The sequence below is a fragment of the Leucoraja erinacea genome, chromosome 2, assembly GCF_028641065.1.
Source record: "Leucoraja erinacea ecotype New England chromosome 2, Leri_hhj_1, whole genome shotgun sequence".
Classification (NCBI taxonomy): Eukaryota; Metazoa; Chordata; class Chondrichthyes; order Rajiformes; family Rajidae; genus Leucoraja; species Leucoraja erinaceus.
Window position 1 is genome coordinate 5,045,017 of NC_073378.1, and position 23,730 is coordinate 5,068,746.

A 23,730-nucleotide genomic window follows, 5' to 3' on the forward strand; every position below is an offset into this window, starting at 1 on the left:
ATCACTCCCAAACTACCACCAACATGTCGCCTGCAGCACCAGAGGATTAAACACCCTTGACCACTGCTATACGACCATCAAGGATGCCTATCGCTCTAACCCTCGCCCTCACTTCGGGAAATCCGACCATTCAGCTGTGTTGCTTCTTCCTGCATACAGGCAGCAACTGAAGAGCGCACCCCCAGAGATGAGGACTGCACAGAGCTGGTGTGGGGAGGCAGAGGAACAACTCCAGGACTGCTTGGAATCAGTAGACTGGGCAATGTTCAAGGACTCGGCAACGGACCTGAATGAATACGCCAGTCGTCACAGACTTCATAAGGAAATGTGTGGAGGACTGTGTTCCTACAAAAACCTGCCGAGTGTTTCCAAACCTGAAGCCTTGGGTGAACCAGGAAATCCGCTATCTTCTGAGGACCTGATCCTGGGCATTCAGGTCTGGTGATGCAGAGGTCTGAGGTCTGATAGGACCTTGACAAGGCCATCAAAAGGGACTTCCTCTCAAAGCTGGAGGATGGGGCGGATGTTTGGCAACTGTGGCAGGGTTTGAATGCCATCACCTACAAGACGAAACCAAGAGGTAGCTCAAGCGACAGAGAAGCATCACTCCCTAACAAGCTGACAATGTGTTCTATGCACGCTTTGACAGGGAGAACACTGACGTGCCTTCCCGAGCCCCAATACGCCCTGATTTTATCACAGTCACAGAGGCAGAGTTAGAAGATCCTTCAGTGATGGTATTCCCGGTCGAATTCTCAAAACCCTCAACTGGCTCGGGTTTTTACGGACATTTTCAACTCACATTTACCGAGGTCTGAGGTTCCCACCTGCTTTAATAGGGCATCAATAATACCGGTTCCCAGAAGAGTAAGGTGACATGCCTCAACCACTCTCGACCAGTGACACAAACTTCTGTGGTGATGAAGTGCTATTAGAGGTTGGTTAGGGTGGATATCAACTCCCACCTCAATAAGAAACTCGACCAACTAGACCTACCGTCACAACAGTTGTATAGTAGTTTATTACGGATACATGTTTGTATTGTATTATGGTGGTGGGTTCTGGTTTGTTTTATTGTAGTGTAAATATTATTTTTAATAATTGAATACATTTTGTTGTAAAAAAAAGAAGGAAAAAAAAAGCTGGTTACCAAGCTCACTGAACTGGGTCTCTGCGCATCCCTCTGCAATTGGATCCTCCACTTCCACATCCATAGCCCACAGTCTGAATTGGCAGGAATACTTCATCCTCAGTAACAATCAGTACGGGAGCACTTCAAGGCTGCGTGCTCACCCCCCTGCTCTACTCTATACACATGACTGTGTAGCCAGACATAGTGTGAACTCCATCATCAAGTTCACCGACGACACCACCGTTGTTGGACGAATTACAGATGCTGATGAGTCAGAGTATAGAAGTGAGATCGATCTATTGACCAAATGGTGCCAGTACACAATCTGGCTCTCAATATCAGTAAAAACAATGAACTGATTGTGGACTTTGGAAGAGGAAGGATGAGGACCCACAATCCTGTTTATATCATGGTGGAGAGAGTCAAAAATTTCAAATTCCTGGGCGTGCATATTTCGAAGAACTTTCCTGGACGCAGCACACTGATGCAATTAAAAATAAAGCACATCAACGCCTCTACTTCCTGAGAATATTAAGGGGATTTGGTATGTCAAAGAGGATTCTGCTGAACTTCTACAGGTGTACAGTGGAGAGCATATTGACTGGTTGCATCATGGCCTGGTTCGGCAACTTGAATGCCCAGGAGCGGAAAAGACTGTAAAATATTGTGAACACTACCCAGTCCATCGCAGGCTCTGACCTCCCCGCCAACGAAGGGATTTATTGGAGTCGATGCCTCAAAAAGGCAGTCAGCATCATCAGAGACCGACACCATCATGCCCACACATTCATTTCACCACTGTCAGGAAAGAAGGTGCAGGAGCTTGAAAACTGTAATGTCCAGGTTCAGGAACAGCTTCCCTACAGCCATCAGGCTATTAAACACTACAACCTCAAATAAGCTCTGAACTACAATAAATAATAATAATTATTACTGCACTACTATTGTTTGTTTTTTGTGTATGTATGTACACATATATATATAAATGTGTGTGTGTGTAACATGAGTGGGCATATATATACACTGAACTTTTCTCTAGTTTATCATATTGTTTACAGTGTACTATGTTTACATATTCTATTGTGCTGCAGCAAGTAAGAACGTCATTGTTCTATCTGGGACATATGACAATAAAACACTCTTGACTATTTCATGTATACAAAAACGGATGTGATGCTGAGGCTTTATGAGGCACTGGTAAGGCCATATTTGGAATATTGTGAGCAATTTTGGGTGCCATATCTGAGGAAGGAGGTGCTGGCGCTGGAGAGGGTCCAGAGGAGTTTTTCACAAATGATCTCAGGAATGACTAGGTTAACTAATGACAAATGTCTGTCATTTTTGGGCCTGTACTCGCTGGAGTTTAGAAGAATGAGGGGGGACCTCATTGAAACATGCAGAATAGTGAAAGGCTTAGATAACGGGTTCTGGTGATGTCACTATCCTGAATAGCAGCATAAGATAACAGCTCTGAAAAATACTTAGTTAGCCCTGGTAGTTTGTCAAATATAACATTTATTGAGAATAACTGACCTGAAAGCACAGGCAGACTTTACTCAGAGCTGCAGGCTCGGAGGGCCGAATGGCCTACTCCTGCACCTATTTTCTATGTTTCTATGATGAAAGGGGCAAGAAAGGGAAGACGAGATGTAAATTAAAAAAGCGTCGCTGAACAAACGGAAAACTAAGAAAACACGGACGTCTCACCTACAAAGGTACAAGATGGTGGAGCTACCCGCTCTGAAGATATAGAGCTAAGTTTAGCCACTGTTTTGGAGGAGATATGGGACTTTCGCAAGACACAAAAGAACAGCTAATCGATATTAAGGGCGAACTCATCAATGTTAATCAAAAAATAGCGTTGGCGGAGACACGTCTCGAAAGGATGGAAGACTGTGTGCTAAACGTGGAGCAGGTGCTAGCTAAGTTGATAAAAGTGATAAACCAGCAAGAAAACAAGCTACACGACCAAGAAGGGCGATCTAGACAGGAGAATATATGGATATATAATGTTCCTGAAGGAGCTGAGGGGTTGTCTGGTGGACTTTGTGGATAACCTACTGCGGGACACACTTGAACTTCCACCCACCACGGAGTTTCACATCGAGAGAGCGCACTGATCGCTCGCCCCCAAACCCCGCGGAGACCCAGGAAATAAAACCACAATCCATAATAATCAGATTTCTCCGCTACAAAACGAATGGGGAGATTTTGCGCAAGGCCTGGGGTAAGAAACAGGTGTTTTTGAACGGGACACTGATATATTTCGATCAAGACTACGCCCCAGCAGTGCTACGGAAGTTAAAAGAATATTCTGAGGCGAAACGGGTGTTAAGCAGAACAAGATCCGCTTCGAGACGCAGTTCCCCGCCAAGTTACGAATATTTTACCATGACGAGACACGGCTGTACCAGACGGTGGTTGAGGCGACCACTGACATGAGGAACATAGGGCTGCCCGTCAGAGTGACCACACCGAAAGAGAGCCTGGCTGAGCAATTGTCCCGCACTGCGAGGGAGATGGTGGGAAGATCAAGACCGCAGGGGACGGCCGAGGAGCGGGAGAAGGACATCGCGGAGAGACTACAGGTCTTCAGAAGAAAGCCCTCGTATTCAGAAGAGCTTTAAGTTATTAAGGATAACTTAAAAAATGTAGGTGAGCTGAACAGAACTTAAAGGTCGATGGTGCTTTATTTAATTTGTTACGTTCAACTGTTTTTCCCCTATTTAAATGAAGATAAATACAGGGGAGGAATGCACAGGGAAGTGTGTTCTGCCTTATGGACGGAGTTTTTTGTTTTCGGATGCTGCAGTGGGGACCTCAGCTCACAGATGAGAGAGGCTCTCCCCCACAACTAGGTTTTCTTCAAGCCTAGCCCAGGGTCATCCACAGGAGACCCCTACCTGGGAATCATGCCTTTGTTTTTTCATATGTTCTTTTGTTTTTGTCTGTTCAGGGAGTAGATCTGTTATGTCATATTTCACCATGTTACTGATAAACAGAAAGTTAAATACAAATGGCTAATGGCAAGGAAAAAATCATCTCTTTTAATGTGAACGGACTGTTAAACCCAATTAAACGCAACAAAATTCAAACTAAAATGAGGAAAGAACAAGCCCATATAGTATACTTACAGGAAACCCACATAAATGACAAAGAACACAAAAAACTTGAAAGAATGGGTTTTCACTAACCTCTTTTTCTGCTCATATATATCGGGACGTAGGAGAGGAGTCGCTACTCATCTCAAGCAAGTTACATTTTGAGAAAGTATTTGAAATGAGTGATAAGGAGGGTAGATTTATTTTAGTAAGGGGGAATATGGATGGGAATCAAGTAACGTTGCTGAATGTATATGCAAATGGAAGTGATTTTAATTTCTTCCAGAGAATTATTAATGTAATGATAACGGAAACGGAAGGCCTTCTTATTTGTGAGGGAGACCTAAATATACATTTACAACCAGAGCTAGACTCGTCCAGTAGAAAAACTCAGGATACAAAGTCTTTATATAAGAAAGTCAAAACTCTTTTTAAAGAGGTCGGTTTAATTGATATATGGCGGGACCTTTTCCCTAATAGAAGGGATTACACCCGTTACTCGGCCCCACACTCTCTATACTCAAGAATATAACATTTGGAAAGGATAAAGATAAAATACACACCTGTAGAATTGGAACAATAGATTTAAGTGACCATGCACCTATTAACCTAACTGTTAATTTAGACCGTCGTCCATAAAATGCTACATGGAAACTGAACTTGAGCCTACTCAATGATCTTAACTTTAAGGAACAAATTAAAAAGGAGATAAGTCTTTATTTAGAACTCAATGATAATGGAGAGGTCTCTCCCCCTATTTTGTGGGATGCTTTGAAGGCTGTCCTAAGAGGAAACATTATAGCAATATCTTCATATAAGAAAAAGATAAGGAATAAAACATTTGAGGATTTGCAAAATAAGCTGAAGGAACTAGAAAGGAAACACAAATTGACATTGGCGCGGAATACATTGGAGGTAATTAGGAACACTAGGAATGAAATCAACAATCTGGCTGCACAAGAAATCAAGAACAAGTTAATGTTCCCTAAACAGAGGCATTATGAAAGTGGTTCTAAATCTATGAAAGTATTGGGGTGGAAACTGAAACTGAAATAAAATACAGTTCACAGAATCAAAGACCCAAGAACAAAAATATTGAAACGTAAATTAAGTGACATTCAGGAAGCCTTTGAAGTATTCTACAGAACTCTCTATTCTGAAGTTCCAGGAGGTAGCCAAACTCAAATAGACACCTTTCTGAATTCCTTAGATTTGCCCACCTTAATTGATGAACAAACCAAGACAATGACTGGACATAACAGAGGGTGAATTAAAAATTGCAATTAGTAGGCTCAAGTTGAGTAAGTCACCAGGATCTGATGGTTATACGGCAAAATGGTATAAGGAATTTAAAGATGAGTTAACACCTATTATACTCCGCATATTAAACTGGGTTTTATAAAAGACATAAACATCACTGAGCTGGAGGGAGGCAATTATCTCTGCTATACCAAAAGAAGATAAAGATAAAACAGAGTGTGGGTCATTTAGACCGATATCAGTTCTTAATATAGATTATAAATTGTTCACTTCTATCGGTGCATGGTCAAACGGTAAGAACAGTTCTTGCCTAAATTAATACACAATGACCAGACATGTTTTATTCGGCAGCGTCAAACACAGGACAATATACGACAGACACTACATATTGTGGACTACATTCAAAAAAATAAAATTGAAGCAATAGTGAGAAGTGTGGACGCTGAAAAGGCATTCGACTCTGTGAACTGGAACTTTCTCGATCGAGTTCTACATAGATATGGCCTGCATGTCACTATTATTAAATCCATACAGGCACTATATAATAAGCCCACTGCTAGAATTAAAGTTAACGGGTATTTATCAAAGAGGTTTTCTCCAGAAAGGGGTTCAAGACAGGGATGTGCGTGGTCACCATTACTCTTGGAACCACCATTATATTTGGAACCACTAGCTCAATATATAAGACCAAATGAAGAAATAAAAGGTATTGCTATTTAAGGGACTGAACATAAATTGGCCTGTTATGCGGATGACATTTCGATTTATTTGGGGCAACCAACAAACTCTCTACCTAAATTGATGCAATCACTCGAACAATACGGTCAACTATCAGGATACAATATAATAATAATAATAATAATAATTTTATTTATAGAGCACTTTAAAAACAAACATACAAGATTAACATAGGTAAAACACAACTGCTTACATACAACTACAGCCCATCAGGAGAAGTCAGAAGTAGGTATCCTCTGGCATGGCAAGCAGAACATCTCAAATATTTGGGCATCATTATAATGATGCCCAAATATTTGAGATCAGAACTATCAGAATGCAAATATTCACCCAAACACCAAAAAATCAAGGAGGATATAGCTAGATGGAACCTAATTCCTTTCTTAGTCTCAGCTCGAGAATTGAATCTATTAAAATGAACATATTGCCAAGACTGTTATATTTATTTCAGACCCTACCAATAGAGTTTAATCAAAAACAATTTAAAGAATGGGACAAAATATTGTCAAGATATATATGGCAAGGTAAAAGGCCTAGGACCTGTCTCAAAACCTTACAGTTAACAAAAGAAAAGGGGAGATGGGGTCTACCCTCTCTCAAAGACTATTATCAGGCAGCACAGTTAAGACCTTTGATATGCTGGTGCAACCAATCATATGATGCTCAATGGAAAAATATTGAAGAGAGAACACTCGCCATTCCTGAGTATAGAGTTTAGGCATACCATTTAAGTATAGAAGCTGGGATGTAATGTTAAAATTGTACAAGGCATTGGTGAGACCAAATCTGGAGTATGGTGTACAATTTTGGTCGCCCAATTATAGGAAGGATGTCAACAAAATAGAGAGAGTACAGAGGAGATTTACTAGAATGTTGCCTGGGTTTCAACAACTAAGTTACAGAGATAGATTAAATGAAGTTAGGCCTTCATTCTCTGGAGCGCAGAAGGTTAAGGGGGGACTTGATAGAGGTCTTTAAAATGATCTGGGATAGACAGAGTTGATGTGGACAAGCTTTTCCCTTTGAGAATAAAAGATTTCCCCAAGAGGACATGACTTCAGAATTAAGGGACTGTGACCCCTTGTATATGAGGGGGAACTTCCTTTACTCAGAGAGTGGAACGGTGTGGAATGAGCTTCCAGTGGAAGTGGCGGAGGCAGGTTCATTGGTATCATTTAAAAATAAATTGGATAGGCATATGGATGAGAAGGGAATGGAGGGTTATGGTATGAGTGCAGGCAGGTGGGACTAAGGGAAAAAAAAGTTGTTCGGCACGGACTTGTAGGGCCGAGTTGGCCTGTTTCCGTGCTGTAATTGTTATATGGTTATTCCTGTACAAGCGATCATAGCTGGCAGCAACCTACAAGACTATATAAATGCTATTGAATATCCTTTGGTAAAATTAACTTAAAATATAGAAAACTGTTATTACAGAGTATAATTTAGAGGAAGGCATTACAATCCTTAAATGGTGCGCATATGACACAGACTTTACTCCTAATAAATTAGATAGTGGGTTTAAAGAGTGGACAGTGGACATAACTGCACTTTGTAACATAATGAAAGAAGGAACACTGTTCAGTTTTGAAATGCTTAAAGAAAAATTCCTGTTAGAAAAACAAGATATCTGTTGATACTTACAGATGCGGAACTATGTTAATAAAAATATAACGGAGTCGAGTATAGGTTTGATGGGATTATTTAGGAAAGCGTATAACTCAAATATAGGTAGTAAAATTATTTAATGTATGTATAAACCTACACCTACACCTCCCGCTGCCTTAGCAGGGCAAAGAAGATCACCAAAGACAGCTCCCATCCTGCGTTTGGACTGTTCGACCTGCTGCCCTCTGGAAGGCGCTATAGGTGCATCAAATCCAGGACAAACAGACTCAGGAATAGCTGCTTCCCGAGAATTATATCTACCATAAATTCAAATCCACACATGCACTGACTACACCGCCCAACACGGACTTCCATCTGTATATATGTATATATGTATGTAGCGCCGTAGAATTTGTGCACCTATAGAAAAACCCCCCCCCCCCGATACTCCCAGATGCGGAACTTTTTTAATTTCTTGTGTTTTTTGTGTAAAATTGTATGTATGCACTGAGTACGAGCAGCTTTCAGTTTCACTGTACATGTATAGTGACAATAAATGGCATATCATATCATATCATAAAGGGTTACTGAATCTTAAATCACACTCAACCTTATATATTAAAATTAAATGGGAGAAGGAAGGGGGAATAATCATATCCGAGGAAGAATAGACAGCAAAAGGAGATCAATGGAAGTGTACCAGCTAACAAACTGGAGGGAGTTTAGTTGGAAAAGCCTGATACGGTATTTTATTATGCCTTCTCAGAAATCCCATTATGGTGGGAACTCTCCAGTTTGTTAGCGAAAATGTAGAAATTTAAAGGCAGATCATTACCATGTTCTCTGGGATTGCCCTGTTATTAAATATTTTTGGAGAGAGTTACATGATGCCTTACAAGACAGTTTTAGATGTCATGTGCCCCTGGAGGGTAAGACCATGTTTTTTGGACTCATACTTACTGAATATATTGATGGTAGCTGATAAAAAAGCTCTCACAAAGAAATGGTTATCACAGGAGAGCCCAACTCTGAATGCATGGATGGACATCACAATGGACATTTATAAAATTGAGAAAATAACAGCATATGTTAACTTTAAACTGGATTTATTTGTGTCACGCTGGGAAAACTGGGTTAACTAAGTAACGCCTCATAGGCCAGACTTTTGGTTATTTTACCATATAATCAATTTTTTGATTATATGGTAAAGAAAGGGTGACTCCCTAAGTGTTTGTAGTTTTTACTGTGTTCCTGTTTCTATATTTGTTTTGTACAAATCTCAAAAAGAGGCAATTCAAGACAAACATAAGTGGATGATGTATACATATAGTATTATATCTGAAACCCGTTTTATGGAAATGTGCTTGTTGTGGAATGCCAATAAAAGAGTATATTCAAAAAAAGAAAGGCTTGGATAGATTGGATGTGAAAAGAACATTTCCACTAGTGGGCGAGTCTAGGACTATAGGTCATAGCATTAGAATTAAAGGATGCTCTTTTAAGAAGGCGATGAAGAGAAATTTATTTGTTAGACGGTGGTGAATCCGTGGAATTCTTTGCCATAGAAGGCTGTAGAGGCCAAGTCAGCGGATATTTTTAAGGCAGAGATAAATATATTTTTGATTAGTACAGGTGTCAGAGGTTATGGGGAGAAGGCAGGAGAATTGGGTTAGGAGGGAGAGCTAGATCAGCCATGATTGAATGGATGGAGTAGACTTAATGGGCCGAATTGCCTAATTCTACTTATGACAATAAACTAAACAAAATGTCGTAGGTTACACAGAAATGCAATCAAATTAGCTGGGGCACATTTCCCTATAACTCGTTCTCACAAAAACATACAAAATGATTTTAATAAAAAGGCTTTCTCTTTTGTCAATTAATCTGTGCATCTGTTTTCTTTCAGATGATTTTAAACCAGCATCAATCGATACATCTTGTGAGGGTGAGCTACAAGTTGGAAAAGGTGACCAAGTCACCATAACGTTGCCACACATTCCAGTAAGTTTCCATTCTTTTCTGATTATGTGGGGGGGAGGGAAGACCTCCCACACACATACAATCAGTCCGAAGAAGGGTCCTGACCCGAATCGTCACCTGGCCACATTCTCCAGGGTTGTTAGCTGACCTGCTGAGTTACTCCTGCACTTTGTGTCTTTTTTTATTGTGGAAACAGTGCAGATGTAGTTCGGAGCTGTGAAGAATATACGGGTAGGTTGGAAGAGGAAGCAAATGCTGGAGCAAACAATATTGATGGAATTGGAAGACGTTTAGTTTAGTTTTTTAGAGATAACCATATAACAATTACAGCACGGAAACAGGCCATCTCGGCCCTACAAGTCCGTGCCGAACAACTTTTTTCCCTTTAATTTAATTTAGTTTGAGAGATATCGTGCGGAAATAGTTCTTTCAGCCCACCGAGTCTGTACCGACCATCGATCCCGCACATTAATACCATCCAACACACACTAGGGCCAATTTACATTTATACCAAGCCAATTGACCTACAAACCTGTAAGTCTTTGCGGTATGGGAGGAAACCGAAGATATCGGAGAAAACCCACGAGGTCACGGGGAGAACGTACAAACTCCGTACAGGCAACCACCCGTGGTCGGGATCGAACCCGGGTCTCTGGCGCTATGGCAGCAACCATACCGCTGCACCACCTTGCTGCCCACGAGAATATGGTGACTGATTGAACGGCTTGAAGCTTAGTTCAGATAAATACGATGCATAATCGGTCCCCATATCCACACAGTTCCATTTCCAGCTGCTTTCTCTCCAAACCGCCGCCAAACTCGGAATGCAATAGTCCACCCCCACAAAGGCATGCAGTAAAATGGAATAACCACTAAAACTGTGGTAGTCACTCCCTCAATTTGTACGATATTCAATTGCTGAGTTTCTGATAATGGGAAAGCAATCTAACAGCACTAAGATGGGCATATAGTCAGCATGGTAGCTATGAGATAGATCAAGGGTTTTCAATATATGTATAATGAAAATGATCTACAGAAGTTGTAAGAAAGAAAATTGCTGAGCTTTTCTGATAATGGTTAGAGGAAAGCAATCTCATTCAGCACTAATTGTCATTGTCAGTGGGCAGAGATACGTGCAGCATGAAGGTAGCAAACGATTTATGATAATAGATCCGGGGGGGGGGGGGGGTTTTCAATATATGTGATAATGAAAAATGATCTACAGAAGTTGTAAGTAAAGAAAATAACACTGCATTAATATGATGCTTTATCATTATACGTTATTGGTTAGAGCACTGGGAGACTGCACTGCTCTGGAATAATATCATTTGCAATGTTTCATTCAATGAGCTCCTTGGTCTTCTTGGAGTTAAGGGCCAGGTTGTTGTCAGCGCACCATGCTGCTAAGTGCTGGACCTCCTCCCTGTAGACCAGCTCATCGTTGTTGATGCACCAGCACACAGCCTCATTTGCAATGTTTCATGCAAAAGATGCAAATGTCCAGCATTAGACTTTTGTTTTAAACTTTGCTAAAGATTACATCATTAAAAATGTGCTTATTATGTTGGAATAAATAACATATAATAAGTGGAATGAGCTATGGCTGTGCTACCTGTTCCATATAGGGAAATAAAAGGAAGGCTGTCTGCTTTCCACAGCCTCCAACAGAATCGTTTCCCAGCCCCACAAAACCTTCTCAAAACCTTTACCGTCTCCTCAAAATCCATAAACACAACTGCCCTGGCAGACACATTGTTTCCCTGTTCCAGGCGTACATTGGCCCCATCCCCATGCTCTATCTCCGTTACATTGATGACTGCATCAATGCTACCTCCTGCACCCATGCAGAACTCATGGACTTCCTCAACGTCACCACCAATTTTCATCCTGCACTCAAATTTGCTTCGATCATCTCTGACATCTCCCTCCCCTTTCTTGATCTCACAGTTTCCATCACAGGAAATAGACTAATGGCTAACGTTTATTACAAACCCACTAACTCCCACAACTATCTCGAGTACACTTCTTCCCACCTTGCTTCTTGCAGACTCTATCCCCAACTCTCAATTCCTCTGTCTAAGCAGCATCTGTGCCCAAGATGAGATGTTCCATACCAGGACATTCGAGGTGTCCTCCTTCTTTAGGCAACGGGGGATCCCCTCTCATCATAGATGAGGCCCTCACTCGTGTCTCCTCGGTGCCCCGCAGCACCGCCCTGGCTCCCCCTCCTCTTAGTCGCAACAGAGACAGAGTCCCCTAGTCCTTACCTTTAACCCCATCAGCCGTCGCATACAACACATAAACATCCGAAATTGCCACCATCTCAAACGGGATCCCACAACTAGCCACATTTTCCCATCTCCACCCCTTTCCGCCTTCCGCAGAGACCTTTCCCTCCGCAGCTCCCTGGTTAACTCAGCCCACCCCACCTAAACCACTCCCTCCCCAGGTACCTTCCCCTGCAACCGCAGAAGATGCAACACCTGTCCCTATACCTCCTCCCTCGACTCTGTCCAGGGACCCCGACAGTCCTTTCTGGTTTGGCAGAGGTTCACTTGTACCTCCCACAACCTCATCTACTATATCTGTTGTTCAAGATGTGGAGCCTTATACGTCGGCGAGACCAAACGCAGCCTGAGCGATCGTTTCATGGAACACCTTCGCTCAGTCCGCCTGAACCTACCTGATCTCCCAGTTGCTGGACACTTTAATTCTCCTTATCATTCCTACAAAGACCTTTCTGTCTTAGGTCTCCTCCATTGTCAGAGTGAGGCTAAACACAAATTGGAGGAACAGCATCTCATATTTCGCTTGGGCAGCTGTTATGAATATTGAATGATCTCACTTCAGGTAGTCCTGGCATTCCCTCTCTATACCTCCCCTACAAGTCGCACTAACTTCTCATTTTCACCCGACAAACAGCTAACAATGCCTGATTCCTTTATCATCATTATTTTTTTACATATCTTTCATTCATTGTTCTATATCTCTCCACATCACCGTCTATATCTCTTGTTTCCCTTATCCCTAACCAGTCTTGTCCTGAAACGTCACCCACATCCACAGATGCTGCCTTTCCTGCTGAGTTACTCCAACTTTGTGTGTCTATCTTGAGGAAATAAGTTCATGGACTGCCTTGCCTCGTCATCAATGGTAGATTTGTTTTTCCTCTGCTATGGGTATCATAAGAAGTTGCATTCAGAATCTTTTTATATCGAAAGGCACAAAGATTATCATCATAACAGCATTTGAAAGACATTTGGAGATACTATAACTACTCAAGTACATAGATAGGAAAGGTTTAGAGGGGTATGGGTCGAATGTGGGCAGGTGGGACTAGTGTAGATGGGGCATCTTTGTTGGCATGGGCAAGTTGGACTGAACAGTCTGTTTCCAAGCTGTATGACTCGCTGAACTCTATATTTAGTTACTGGGCTATCACCATACAATGAGGCGATGTTTAGGGCTTTGTGAGCTACATGAGTTTTATTTGGAAACCACCAAATCTGTTACTTAATTTTGTAAGTATCTAGCTCTAGGCCGAACAGACATTTGGCATGGGGGTTAATTTACAGAGAGTTTTATATTTGCTTTGTATCACCTAATAATGTATTATCTTTTCGTTGACTAGCATGCAACAAAAAGAATTTCACTGTACTTCGGTACATGTGACAATAATAATAAAATAAACTCTAGTAACAGTGATAGTGTCTCTTGAGCCTGAACAGGTCACACTGGATGATCAGTGAATCCACAAAGAGAAAATAATTGATGGAGTTGGGAGAAAGGAGATATTTATGAATGACTGTTTCAGGAGGTTTTGATTCAATGTTTGTCAGTTCCACACATGCCCAGTCTGGCTATTTATAACAAATTATTTTTTATAAAATCAACAGGTCTGATGGTATCTGTAGGGAGAGAGTGTTAATGCATGAGTCATTAGAACTGCAAAAATTAAGAAATAAAAACTGTTTAATAATCAAATTTTATATTTTGGATTCAGTTTACTTTGGATAGTAATCCCACCTATTGTTACTTTTGGATTGTCTTTACTTCGGATAATATTTAATTTGCTTTTTGAATTTACCTGCCTACGCTGCTACTTAATGACATAATAAAAAGACTTCTTTCAGCCACCAATGCACTACTTGATTGATATTTAATCACACTGCTGTGTCCAAAAATGCATATAAGGTGCATCAATGCAGATGCTTTTGAAATAATGTGGACATTTTTTTCAGTTCCTTTTAAATTAAATTCCCTGCGCCTTTGTAATGGGTGCTGGTCCATTCAACTTGTTGTATATTTAACGTCCAAAAAAAATTACTTTCCATCAATATTAAATATGGGATCAAGTCAATTTGTCTGTTTCCATATAACATCTATATAATAAAGGAGATGTAACCAGATGGTATATTATAATTGCGTAGTTATTGGTATTATTTTCCCAAACAATTCTCAAATTAGGCAAGGAAATGTTAATGATGTACAATAAATGTTTTTTGGTCACCAGGGCTCCACCCCACCAATGACTGTGTTCAAAGGGAACAAAAGGCCATATCAGAAGGACTGTGTACTTATCATTAACCATGACACTGGAGAGTTTGTGCTTGAGAAGCTCAGTAGCAGTATACAGGTGAAGAAAACTAGGTAAGAACACAAAGCCATTTTTTCAATTGAATCTGCAAAGCAGTTTTGCGTGTGAGGAATAGTTACATAGCTTCTTAACAATGTCATACACAGTGTTTAAGAAGGAACTGCAGATGCTGGAAAATCGAAGGTACACAAAAATGCTGGAGAAACTCAGCGGTTGCAGCAGCATCTATGGAGCTCCGTACATGCTGCACCCGCTGAGTTTCTCCAGCATTTTTGTGTACCTTCGATACATAGTGTTGATTATTCTGTGTTAATTTTGGATGATACATTTTTGATAATCAGACTGTAATGAATACATTGGTGTTAATTGCATCCTAGATTTAGTTATGCCAAGACAGAGTTTATTTAATCCATCACATATGAGCTATTAACATGTGAAATCATTGTTCTTTCTCTAAAAGAACAAGATACCAGGATTGGAGGATGTACCAAGTGTAGTGCTGTGCGGATTAATGCCTTTTATTTTTATTAATTAATTTATATCAGTGATTTAAATGAGAGAATCAAGTGGAATGTATTCAAATTTGTTGATGAGACACAGATGGTTGTAAATGAGAGTTGTGAGGAGCATGCAAAGAGGCTTCAAGAAGATATCAATAGGTTAAGTAAATTGACCAGAATAAAGTCATGGAATGATACAGTGTGGCCCAAATTGCCCACACCGGCCAACATGTCTCAGCTACACTAGTCCCACGTGCCCGCGTTTAATCCATATCCCTCCTAACCGGTCCTATCCATGTACCTGTCTTAACTGTTACTTAAATATTGGAATGGTCCCTCTGGCAGCTTGTTCCATAACCCACTTCCTCTGGCAGCTTGTTCCCTGCAACTACCACCCTTTGTGTGAAAAAGTCACCCCTCAGATTCTTATTAAATCTTTTCCCCTTCACCTTAAACCTATGTCATCTGGTCCTTGATTCACCAACTCTGGGCGGGAGACTGTGCATCTACCCGATCTATTCCTCTCATGATTTTATACACATCAATAAGATGTTCCTGCGCTCCAAGGAATAGAGTCCCAGCCTACTCAACCTCTCCCTATAGCTCAGACCCTCTCGTCCTGGCAACATTGTTGTAAATCTGGCAGAATATGACAGTAGGATATACAAACATTCATAGATACCAATTTTAATAGAAATAAAGATACAGATTGAATAGGCAGAGTACTGAAAATTACCACAGAAGGTACAACAGCCTTTATTAAGAGATCTTTGTGCAGGTGCCCTACCAATGTATATAATTCTTGCTGAGACAGTATCTGGAATATTGTTTATGTTTGAATTCCTTGTGTGAAAAAGGATATACACACCATGGAGTGAAATAATACAGGATGCTGGTGAACAAATACAGGATGCTGGTGAGATCCCCATTTCAAATATTAAGGGTTTGATTTCCTTTACTAAGGAAATGTATACTTATCAAGGAGAAAATACAATTAAGGTTTACATGGTAATTCCTAGATGGGTGTTGCAAGGGGTATTAGTTAAGCAGGCTGAATCTAAACTCTCCAGAAGAAAGAGATGGGATCTAATTGAAACATAATTATTTTTAATGCAGGATGATGTTTCACCAGTTGGGATTTTAGTTTAATTTAGAGATACACCATGGAAAAATGCTCTTTGGCACACCAAGTCCACACTGAGCATCGATCACACTAGTTCTACGTTATCCCACTTTCTCATCCACTCCCCACACATTAGGGGCAATTTTACAGAAGGCAATTACTTTGTACGTCTTTGGGATGTTGGAGGAAAATGGAGCACCTGGAGGAAACACACATGGTTCCAGGAATAAAGTGCAAACTTCACATGGACAACATCCAGGGTCAGGATCCAACCCGGCCGGGTCTCTGGTCATGTGAAGCAGCAGCTCTTCCAGCTACATCACTTTGGTTTAGAACTTGAGTCATAGTCAAAACATTTCTTCACTCGGAGGTTTGTGAATCTTTGGAATTCGGTGTAAGAGGGCTTTGGAGGCTCAGTCAATAGTACTTTCAGGGTTAAGGATTTATAGATTTTTGGATGTTGATGATATTAATGATATGGGTTTAGTACATATATTTATATGTTCAGAGGTAAACTTTTGATATAGTAGTCTGAAATGATTTCTTACCGGTATAAATGTTTAAGAAAGAACTGCAGATGCTGCAAAAATCGAAGGTAGACAAAAATGCTGGAGAAACTCTGCGGGTGAGGCAGCATCTATGAAGCGAAGGAATAGGTGACGTTTTGGGTCGAGACCCTTCTTCAGTCTCGACCCGAAACTTCACCTATCCCTTCGGCTGAAGAAGGGTCTCGACCCGAAACGTCAACTATTCCTTTGCTCCATAGATGCTGCTTCACCTGCTGAGTTTCTCCAGTATTTTTGTCTACCTTCTTACTAGTATAAAGTGATTGGTGGCCAAACATTATTTTCTCATTAATCATTTTTTAGAGCTGAAGGAAGCAGTAAAATCCAAGCTCAATTGGAATCACAGGCAGTGAGACGATCTCAGCCTACTTCGCAATATAGAGCCCCAAATAAGCCGTGCACTGGGCCGAAAACATCTCCCTCGAAGGACAACCCATCACCTGAACCACAGCTGGATGACATTAAAAGAGGTAAACAAATACATATGGTCTGTGTGGAAAGGAACGTGAGACTTTTTCAGAATAATTGATGCAACAAGCCACAAAACATCTTTTATGGTTTTGTATATATTTCCTATTATATTCTCTTTAAAAAAAAAAGCCCAGTTGGTTTTCTACAATTCATCTCTATTTCTATGTATTAATGAGTTTGCCCTTCTGAAGATGTTTATGAAGTCAAAGTCAACCAAGCTCGAATGCTGTTTCATATGCAAGTTTTGATAGATCTGGATATATTTCTTTCATGTACATAAATGATTAAATGACTAATTTGGATGTTTAAAACATTCTTTTAACTGTATTGATGAAATTTTAGGGGGAAAAAATATTTCATAAGAGGCTTGCTACATAATTATAGTTGCACAGATAGGACGGTGAATTAGAAATGGAGGGTTAGGTTAATTAGGTTTTTCTTGGTTTACAAAAACCTTCTTGATGGTAGTCCATGGTGATCAGTGCAGAGACACAATATGCATTTCAATATGTCAAATTTGTCTTGTTTACATTAAAAGGCATTAAAGTCACACATTCAATATCTGCATTCACCAGATAGATATTCCAAAAAAAGGGGATTTGAATGAAGGTGAGATATTCAAATTATTGGGACAGCAATCACTAGAATATAAGGAGTGGAGAAGAGATTTTGTTTTTGTTTTTGTTTTTTAAATCTTGGAGATGTCTTTCTGCTCCAGCGGAGGCTATCAATTTAGAATGATCAAGGTGTTTTAAGAATTGCTAAACAAAAAAATTGCAGTGGTGTTGGGGCTTGGAATAGTTGAAATGGAGACTTGGTACTTCTAAAATAAAGCTGACCAAATAGACCAAGATGCCACACAATGAGGAGAGGGCAGGACATTTCTGGTTAAAATAAAAACAGAAAATACTGTAAATACAGCCATGATTGAATGGCAGAGTAGACTTGATGGGCCAAATGGCTTTATTCTGCTCCAAGAACATATGAACATGAAAATGTCATCCAAAGCTCTCATGCTTATGTTGTAACTCTCTCTTTTTCATCAACCATCCGTTTGCATGCAACAAGCACCACACTTGCTCCCGATGAACCAATATCTCTGCTTTAAAATATTTTCAAACTTCTCCCTGGTGTTGCCTTTCATAGTTTGAGCCCTACAACTCTCTAAGAAGTGTGTGTTCCCTCGCTCTATTTCGGGTGTTCTGAGGCTTCCCTATTTCCCTATTATAAGGGGTGTACATTTGTCAATCGTTTCCTATCTGCAAAATCCCTTAGTTCTTTATTCCCTACAAAAATATCCATGCTTTTCTGCCCCTTTTCTCCTTTGACATTTCTTTAAAAACACATATCTGACAAGCTTTTTGTCATATGTTCAGAAATCTGCTTATGTGGCTTAGCAACAATGAACCAAAACAGATTTATTAATAACTCTCTGAAGTATTCTGGCACTTGCCAGTTTAAGAATGTTATATAATTGGAAGCTGCTTTTCATCTTTTTATTTGATCTAGCATCAGAATCATTTTAGGAGGTGGAAACAAAGAACTGCAAGATGCTAGTTTACACAAAAAGGACACAAAGTGCTGGGGTAACTCAGCAGATCAAGCAGCATCTTTAGTTTAGTTTAGAGATACAAACTTGCTTCTCCGAAGAGGGTCCTGTCCCGAAACATATCTATGTCCTCCAGGGATACTGCTTGAACCACTGAGTTACTCCAGCACTTTGTGTCATTTTTGGAGTCATATTTTTAGGTTTAGGTTTTTCTTCAAAGCTTATTTTAGGATTGCCAAGCAAATGTTGTTTTTCTAGATTTGTTATTTGTGGTTTAGTTTAGAAATACAGCATGGAAACAAGCCCTTTGACCGACCAAGTTCACATTGACCATTGAACACACTATCCCCATTCACACTCCTTTTATGGTATCCCCTTTTCATCCACTCCCTTCACATTAGGGGCAATTTTACAGACCAATTAAGCTACAAACACACATGTCTTGACGTGTGAACTCCACACAGACAGCACCTAAGGTCAGGATCAAACCCCTGTTTCTGGAGTTGTGATGCAGCAGCTCAACCAGCTACACCACTGTGCTGCCCTTGTTTAATCAGACTGTTAAACAATAATAGAGTACAGGTGTTCTTGTACAATCAGGTGGAAAACACTTTGCTTTGATAACCTCTAGTGAGATCATTTAAAATTGTCATCATATTTGTTTCTCCTTGTGGGGTTGTGCCCTACCTCTATTCTCTAAAAATAAAAAATGAAATGAAATGATTCAATTTATTTCTATAGACCACATAGCCCACTGTCCTGGACTTTTTTTATTCCTAGTTTTCTTCATTTATGATGTTTGTCATCAAATGGCTTGGTTGCACTTACTACCAAGTATTTTTCTTGTTCGTCGACAGCCTAGCATAAAACGCATTGTCTTTATAATTTCGAGTGAGATTATTTAAGAATAAGGGGTAAGCCATTTAGAACGGAGATGACGAAACACTTTTTCTCACAGAGAGTTGTGAGTCTGGAATTCTCTGCCTCAAGGGCAGTGGAGGCTGGTTCCCTGGATATTTTCAAGAGAGAGCTAGATAGGGCTCTTAAAGAGTACATATCTTTGGATAGTACATAGTCAGGGGATATGGGGAGAAGGCAGGAACGAGGTACTGATTGTGGATGATCAGCCATGATCACATTGAATGGCGGTGCTGGCTCGACGGGCCGAATGGCCTACTCCTGCACCTGTTATCTATTGTCTATTTAAAATTTGCGTCATAGTCTCTGTGGAGTTCTGCCCTACCTCTGTGTTACCAAGTATTTTTAGATGTAACATCACGAGGAGAAGAGCAAGCTGACTGTTTCAAGATTGAAAGATGCAACATAGAAACCGTTCCATTCGGGCACACTACTTCTGTTATCCCACTTTCCCATCCACTTCCTTCACATTAGTGGAATTTATAGATGCCAATTAACCTACAAACCAGCACATCTTTGGGAAGTGGGAGGAAACTGTAGCACCTGAAGGAAACCCATACAATCACATGCAAACTCCGCACAGATCACAGTCAAGGTCAGGATCGAATCTGTGTCTATTGCGCTGTGAGGTAGCACTCTACCAGCTGTGCCATGCCACCTATCCCAAGATGAATGGAATAAGTTTCAGGAAAACGTGCAGAATATGGATCAGGATTTTCCTCTGCGCTCCTTGTTCTGGTCACAGCTACCTCCTCGCCCCTTTGCCCTCTCACTATCACGTGCACAGAAACACTCTTGCTATTTTGTTGTGTGAATGTTTCTTGCCTGTTATCAGCTCATGCCGAAATGTTTAGGTCAGCCATGATCACAGTTAATGGTGGTGCTGGCTCGAAGGGTCGAATGTCCTACTCCTGCACCTATTGTCTATTTTCACACAGGCATGCTTTGCTTCATTTGTTAAAGAATTGAGGGGTTCAGCAATAGGGAGAGGTTGGGCAGGCTATGACTTCATTCCGTGTAGTGCAGGTGGCTGCGGGGTGATCTTATGGAGGTTTATAAAATCATGAGGGGAATAATAGGGTGAAAGCACAGAGTTTTTTTACCCGGCATTGGGGAATCAAAAACAAGAGGAGGTATGTTTAAGGTGAGAGTCAAAAAATGATGCAGCCTGGAACATGATACAGCCCATCGGCCCAACTTGCCCATACCAGCCAACATGTCCCAGTTACACTAGTTGTTTGGATCATATTTAGTCCAAGATTGTGATAAGTTCAGGAGTTGAGTGGTCCTCACAAATCTGAAACAGAATATCGATGACCAGGTTATAAGTGAATAAATTAGCGGTTTGCTGATGATTAAGAGCAAACTACTTAGTTCATGATTTGCTGGATTTGATTTAGACAATAGACAATAGGTGCAAGAGTAGGCCATTTGGCTCTTCGAGCCAGCACCTCCATTCACTGTGATCCTATCTTCTCCCCATATTCCCTGACTCGTCTATCCTTAAGAGCTCTATCTAACTCTCTCCTGCTACCCGGGCAAAATTCTGTGTCACTGGATAATAATCAAAATTATGAAAATGTGGGAGGTCAGGACTTCAGGCTATAGGATTTAAAGCAAATGTTAATCCAAATGCCTTTAAATGCCATAATTGTACCCATTTCCTTTGGCAGCTCTTTCCATGTACGCACCACCCTCTGTGTGGAAACGTTGGACCTCGGGTCTCTTTTAAATCTTTCATTTGTCTCCTTAAACCTATGCTCTCTAGCATTTGACTCCCTTAGCCTTGGGAAAAGACTGGCCATTCACCTTATTAATGTCTCATTTTATATGCATCTATATGGTCAGACTCATGCTCCAGCGAAAAAGACCCAACCTGTCGAACCTCTCCTAACTTAAACCCTCCAGATCCAACAGCAGCCTCTTATTTGCTCCCTTTTCAGTTTAATGACATCCTTCCTACAATAGTGACCAGAACTCCAAATGCAGCCTTACTAACGATGGTTTAGTTGTAACATGACATCCCAGCTCCTGTAATCAATTCTGTGTTGATGAAGTCGAGTCTGCCAAACGCCTTCTTAACCATGCTACCACCTTCTTGGATCAATGCTTTTACAACATTAGATCTCTCTGTTCTAGAACATTCCCCAGGGTATGTAGACCCACCGTTAACTGTGCAAGTCTTTCGCTGGTTTGTCTTACCAAAGTGCAATACTTTACCTTAATTTGAGAAACTCCCATGTGCCACTCCATTAGCCCAATGTATCAGGATCAAGATGCTGCTGTAATCTTGGTTAACATTCTTCATTGTGCACTATACCACCAATATTAGTGTCACTGCACACTTACTAATTGTGCCACCTGTATTTGCCTCCAAATCGTCAATACACATAATGAACAACAGTGGACCCAGCACAAATCAATGTGGTAAACCACTTGGTATACCAGTGGTCCTCCACTCTGAAAAAAATCACCACCCTCTGTTTCCTACCTTTAAGCCACTTTTGTATCCAATGGGCTACTTCAGCCTGGAACCCTTGTGATCTAATCTTCCAAACCAACCCTCTGTGCGGTACCTTGGTCAAAGACCTTGGTCAAAGGCTTTGTTAAAGTTCATGTGGACAATGTCTATTGCATTGGCCTCATTAATATTCAAATTTCCCACGTACAAAGCCATCCTCAAACATTTCTTACCTTCGCAAATGCATATTGCCCACTTCTTGTGACTCTACACATAAATTCGTTCATTTGATATTGAGTCTCCCTAGCTACACTTTTGCTGCTAATATATTTTAACTGTGATTAATTAAAATATCTGTGACTAACACAGGCACTTTTTAGAGTTTGCACTTTTCCTTTCAAAATATAAGCAGGTTCTATAGGCACTATTAAAGATGAGGATTATAAAACAATAACATCATTAAAGTCCCTAGATTGAAATATCAAAAGGGAAGAGATCAGATTTTTAGATTAACTGGATCAGTAATATAGGTTTCAATTGTTACCATTTAGTTTCTTGAACAGTATTCCATATTTCCAGCCATGGCTACAAAAACATTAATTTGGGTGCAAGATGGTGTAAGATTGTTGAGAATTTTAGCTTTCTGATATTTTTTTTTTTGTTGAAAGAAAGCTCATATCTTACAATTCTCTCTTACAATTTTCCAGAACTGAGAGCTGAAGTTGATATTATTGAACAGATGAGTAGCAGCAGTAGTTCTTCAGAATCTGGAAGTTCATCTGGCAGTGATGACAGCTCCAGTAGTGATGTGGAAAATGAAGCTTGTCCATCTACACTGCCACAGCTGCAAACACAGCAGCAATCCCATTCCCAACCCCATCAGCAACAGCAGCCACAGAATTACAGTAACAGAAGTGCAGCTACAAATGGCACCAGCAGATCTGGAAGCACCCAGCTCATGACCACACTGAGTAAGTATTCAATATATAATTGCTTTAAAAAAAATAATCACAATTGTTTAAAATACAAATTTTATTTTATAATTCCCTCTTCTGATAGGATTTTACATTTGATATAAAGAGCTGAATTATGCAATATTAATTGAAGGATATTGAAAACATCAAAACATTTGAGATCTCAATCCTGCCCCATCACTGATCTCTCCCCATTTTTAAAATGTGTCTCCCCCTGTTAAGTATCAGCAGTGATATGGCCCTCACAACACCCCGGCACAGAGAATTCTAGAGTTTCGCCACTTTGTGAGAAGAAATTCCCAGGCAACCCAGTCCTAATTGATTTCTCTCCTTGCCCTTTAATGGAATTATCTCAACATCTATGTTGTGCCCTCTTACATATTTATATGTTCCATTAAGATCATCTGTGGAAGGCCAACCATCTCATCTTAGGAACTAGCCTACTGAATATCTTAGGAACTAGCCTACCGAATATCTTCTAAACTGCTTCAAATGCTAGTACATTTGTAAGTAAGACCACACTGCACACAGTATACCAGCCTGTGCAATTTAACCAAAGATATTTCAACTATGAAAGGTTTCAGCTGTCCTTGATTGCTATCTAAAAACCTCTATTTAAAATAATCATCAGTAAAACCACGTTTTTTTTTTAACATCTGCATCATTATTTAGCTTGGCTATATTAATTTCCAACTAATGGACAAAATGAATAATAATATCTGAATTGACTTTAAGCTCTTCTTCTTTATAAGGTC

The 23,730-nt window shown here is 40.3% G+C and overlaps 1 protein-coding gene across 1 annotated transcript in view; it reads left to right on the forward strand.

Annotated features, from left to right (window-relative positions):
- The window catches only part of eaf1 (ELL associated factor 1), a 31,019-nt gene that overhangs the window by 3,339 nt on the left and 3,950 nt on the right, over nucleotides 1-23,730 (forward strand). The window contains exons 2-5 of the mRNA XM_055651075.1: nucleotides 9,743-9,837; nucleotides 14,330-14,466; nucleotides 16,906-17,072; nucleotides 22,709-22,972. Of these exons, the coding sequence (XP_055507050.1) occupies nucleotides 9,743-9,837; nucleotides 14,330-14,466; nucleotides 16,906-17,072; nucleotides 22,709-22,972 (663 nt within the window). The remainder of the gene's footprint in view (nucleotides 1-9,742; nucleotides 9,838-14,329; nucleotides 14,467-16,905; nucleotides 17,073-22,708; nucleotides 22,973-23,730) is intronic.